The following is a 4,746-nucleotide window of genomic DNA, read 5'->3' on the forward strand; positions in this document are numbered from 1 at the left end:
CCAGAGCAGCAACCCCCAAGGAGGGAATGCGCAGGGTGCAGCCAGGGCCGAGCTCCAGCACCACCACCGCCTGCCCCCCACGGACCTGCATCCTGCACACAGCCGACCACCCACCTAGGTGTGCAGGGTGAGGGTGCAAGGCGCACAGGGAGCGCTGGACAGGGGTCGAAAGGGCGGCGATGCCCTCCCCCAAGGAAAATTCCTGCCACTTGGTGCATCGCCGAGCTGCGGGGGCAGGCCTGGCTCTGGGGCATGCGGGGCCAGCTAGCCGCCACGGCCCCAGGCCCAGTGACACTCACCACACGGAGCCATAGGCGCCGGAGCCCACCGGGGACAGGTTCTGGTAGCGCTCGGGCACCTCCCAGATGGTCTTGTTCAGCTCCTGCCGGTAGAACTTGGGCCTTTCCTGAGACATCTTCCAGCTGCGCCGCCTGGGCTTCCAGTGGTCGCTGTTCGCGAGCCAGAGAACAGGAGCCTCCCGCCGTACTCTCGCGAGATGAGCTCCCGAGACGCTCCGCGAACCGAGATTTTACCCAATATGGAACCTGCCCAAGGGAGGGGGGAGAGAAGGGGGCGGGACGGGAGGAGCAGTTCTCGCGAGAAGAGAGCAACAGCTGGACACCAGAGGAAAGAGCTTGGCGTCGGTTACGGGCGGGAAGGCGACCCGGGAAGGATAAGGTAAGCAGGCAACACATGCCGCGTGCGCCCCACCGTGGCCGGCGGGGCAAATGCCTGGTGGAAATTGACGGTGACAGTGTCGGGAAAAGAGCCAAAAGATCTTTGAACCGCGGTTAGTCACCACCAGCAGCAGAACACCTGCGCAACGGAACCCCTAGTTGTCAAGAAATCACTGCATTACAAAGAGAGAGAAAGGTTCCGCCCAGAAAACTGTTGCATTCCCATCTACTCAAGGACATACGGCTTACTCTTAGGAATTCTGATTAAATCTATCCCAAAAGTAATTATCAGCCCTGCCTAATAGACTGACGCTTTGCAACCTAACTCTCCTAGGAGTTTTCAAACTTTAAAAAATATATATATTTTATTGATTTTTACAGAGAGGAGGGGAGAGGGATAGAGAGTTAAAAACATCGATCAGTTGCCTCCTGCACACTCCCTCCTGGGGATGTGCCCGCAACCAAGGTACATGCCCTTGACCAGAATCAACCTGGGACCCTTCAGTCTGCAGGCCGAGGACGCTCTATCTACTGAGCCAAACCGCTTAGGGCAGTTTTCAAACTTTTATGTGCATAAGAATCACCTTGGGAGTTTAAAAATGCAGATCCCCAGACAGGGAGTCTGATTGGATAGGTCCGTGATGGGAACCAAGAATGTGCATTTTTACAATACCGCCCAGCCACTTCTGATTAAGGAAAGTCTCTGGTACCTCCCTTTGAGATGTATTTTTTAGACCACTACCCTGAGGACCCGGCTGGTGTGGCTCAGTGGTTGAGCATGGACCTATGAACCGGGAGGTCACGATTCATTTTCTGGTTGGGGCACATGCCTGGGTTGTGGGCTCGATCCCCAGCAGGGGGCGTGCAGGAGGCAGCTGATCCCTGATTCTCTCTCATCATTCTTTTTTTTTTTTTTAAATATTTCTTTATTGACTTCAGAGAGGAAGGGAGAAGGAGGAGAGATAGAATCAATGATGAGAAAGAATCATTGATTGCTGCACACCCCCCAATGGGGATCGAGCCCACAACCCAGGCATGTGCCCTTGGCGGGAATCGAACCTGGGACCCCCCCAGTCCGCAGGCTGACGCTCTGTCCACTGAGCCAAGCCAGCCAGGGCCTCTCTCATCATTCTTGTTTCTGTCTCTCCCTCTCCTTTCCTCTCTGAAATCAATAAAAATATATTTAACAAAACAAAATAAAACAAAAAACACTTCCCTGAGGGTTTGAAATGGACTCCTGCCCTGAAGAACTTCCACTGAAGAGGACGTTAAGCATTTAATTCATGCCTCTCAGGGTTAGAAGACCAGGGCAGAGAGTGGTCTTAGTAGGCAAGTCAATTGATCTTTCTTAGACCTTAATTCCAGTTAATGCAAAAGAGAACTCATTTCTTACATCCCCACCTAATAGGGTCATTTGTAAAGCTGAACAAGATATTAAATATGAATGGGCAAGGTATTATAATCCCATGCCTACTCCCACTGTTACCAACCTACTCCTATGCTCAAGCTTGTTACAATAAGCAGAAGAATGGACCCTAAAAGAAATAACAAGGTACAAGCCAATTCTCATCACTTCCCATGATTATTCTCTTTTGTGTTATACATCCCTTGGAATGCTTAGATTTTGCCTATCTTGTCCCTGCATCTAACATAGGGCCTAGAACAGGGGTCCTCAAACTTTTTAAACAGGGGGCCAGTTCACTGTCCCTCAGACCGTTGGAGGGCCGGACTATAGTTTAAAAAAAAACTATGAACAAATTCCTATGCACACTGCACATATCTTATTTTGAAGTAAAAAAACAAAACGGGAACAAATACAATATTTGTATTTGCATGTGGCCCGCGGGCCGTAGTTTGAGGACCCCTGGCCTAGAACATAAAAGATATTCCATAAATACTTTGTTGAACAAATTATGACCATTGAACTGCGGTTAGTCACCACCAGCAGCAGAGCACATGCACTACAGGTAATACAGGATCCTCAGTTCTCCTCTAGGAAAAAAATTAGAAAACCTAAAGCCTGATTCATGCAAAGCTTTTTTTTTTTTTTTTTTTAAATTCAATGTGGCTTAGCCTGGATTCTCTTGCCTACAAACACATGGTGCTTGAAAATGTTCCAAGCCAACCTGCAGGTTAGGGAGCTTTCAAAGAAGTAATGAAGGTTGAAGGAGGAAGTGAGAGCAAAAATATGACTGTGAAAAAAAATGAGGGCTTGGAGTGGAGAATCAAGGAGATGAGGGAGGAAACTTGGAAGTAGGAATCCTAAGAAAATCATAAATTTATCCAACAAATTGGGATAATGAGGTGAGAGTGACCAAAAGGGTAAAGATGGAGTGAACGTTACATTCACTCGCTCATTCAGCAAATATGTGTTAAATGCCTACTAGGTGCCAGGCATTTCTGATGAAAGGGTGATCTAAAAGCAAATTTGGTTGTGCCTACATGGAGCTTACAATTAACTTGAGGGCAGTCATTCAATCATTCAACACAAATTTCTTGGGCACTTACTATATCTACCTCACAGTTTTAGGCATTGATGATTCAGGAGTTAATGAAAGATAAAAATCCCTGTCTTTAGAGGGGAGAGACAGTTACAAAAAGGAATGGGAAAAGTGAATACTATGTTAGACATGAATACAGCAATCCAGCAATTGTAAAACTGCAACGGCTGATCAGAAATATAAGGCTGTAGTGAGAAACAGGGGCTGGGACTGAGCTTTGTTAACCTAATAAACATTCAACCCTGTGAAGAATTTTTGTGAGTTTATGTGAGCCAAACTGCCAGCCAATGCGGGGAAGCAGAATCTCAATGGATTGAGATAATGCTCTGGAGAATGGCAGCTTTGCGTCTTACAGTATTTTATACATTGCAATCTAAAGAGGTGACATAAGTGGGTTGTATGAAATCCACTGGTGATAGATTAGGGAGGCTGGAGAAAGCAAAGCAGGGAAACCTCTGGGACTGGATAAAAAGTAAAATGATAGACACATACTTCTTTTACATGGGTGAGTATAGGACAGTTAACAGTCAACAATGAACTCAGTGGCAATGAGGGGAATCTGTGGTCTCTGCGGAGCAGTGCCTGTGCTTTGAGGGGTCCAGAAAAAGGAAAATTACTTTGACATTTAAAAACATATATTTTTTTATTGATTTCAGAGAGGAAGGGAGAGGGAGAGATTGAAACATCAATGAGAGATAGTAATTGATTGGCTGCCTCCTGCACGCCTCCTACTGGGGAGTGAGCCTGAACCCAGGCATGTGCCCCACCCAGGCATATGCCCTTGACCAAACCCAGGCCCCTTCAGTCTGCAGGCCCACGGCTCTATCTTCTGAGCCAAACCGGCTAGGCTACTTTGACATTTTAATATGTCATCATAGATGCCAGAAGACAACAGACAGGCTTAGTTAAGGTGGAGATTGTCAGGGAAGATACCGACCTACGACATGACTACTCACCATAAATTGCTTTTCGTTAAAAACTTTTTATTTCAGACCATCTTTTGTGGCTAATTTAGGTCTCTGAGTTTGCACGGCGGCCAAGCAGGCCTTCCCTGAGCTTGTCAGACTAGCATGTGGCCCCTTTCGCCCACAGCTTCGAAGGAGGAGGTTAAGGCAGGTCAAGGGAGAGAGCAGAGCCGGAGGCCTGGGCAGCAGTGTCCCCCAGTGGGGGGAGCCAGCTTGTGGGGCCCTCTAGCCTCCAGTTCCCTCGGCCTCTTCTGACCTGATGTGGTTGTGGGGAGACAAGTGAGTTCCTGTCTGTGAGGTGCGGGCCGAGGCTTGGCATCAGGTGGGCCCTCCATCAAGAGCAGTGGTCAGGCCCCGGGCGTGGCCCAGTGGCTGAGTATCCATCTATGAACCAGGAGGTCATGGTTCCATTCCCGGTCAGGGCACATGCCGGGGTTGCAGGCTCCATCCCCAGGGTGGGGCGTGCAGGAGGCAGCCGGTCAATGGTTCCCTCTCATCATGGATGTTTCTATCTCTCTCCCTCTTCTTTCCTCTCTGAAAAGAAAGAGTAGTAGTCAAACCAGTGGTCAAACCTGGGTGGCACAGGTGAGGGGCTTCCACGCC

General features: G+C 48.6%; 2 protein-coding genes across 3 annotated transcripts in view; one reads left to right on the top strand and one right to left on the bottom strand.

Moving 5' to 3' along the window:
* Positions 1-453, bottom strand: part of MAPK14 (mitogen-activated protein kinase 14) — a 65,131-nt gene extending 64,678 nt beyond the window's left edge. The window contains exon 1 of one of the 2 annotated variants that reach the window (XM_005881730.2): positions 300-453. In XM_005881730.2, the coding sequence (XP_005881792.1) occupies positions 300-415 (116 nt within the window). In that variant the 5' untranslated portion in view covers positions 416-453. The remainder of the gene's footprint in view (positions 1-299) is intronic. The other variant, XM_005881731.2, reaches the window with a different exon arrangement.
* Positions 454-657: 204 nt separating this feature from the next.
* The window catches only part of SLC26A8 (solute carrier family 26 (anion exchanger), member 8), a 106,050-nt gene continuing 101,961 nt past the window's right edge, over positions 658-4,746 (top strand). Inside the window, exon 1 of the mRNA XM_014529616.1 lies at positions 658-678. The gene's annotated coding sequence lies outside the window, so the exon portion shown is untranslated. The remainder of the gene's footprint in view (positions 679-4,746) is intronic.

This window comes from Myotis brandtii, unplaced genomic scaffold (assembly GCF_000412655.1).
Source record: "Myotis brandtii unplaced genomic scaffold, ASM41265v1 scaffold687, whole genome shotgun sequence".
Classification (NCBI taxonomy): Eukaryota; Metazoa; Chordata; class Mammalia; order Chiroptera; family Vespertilionidae; genus Myotis; species Myotis brandtii.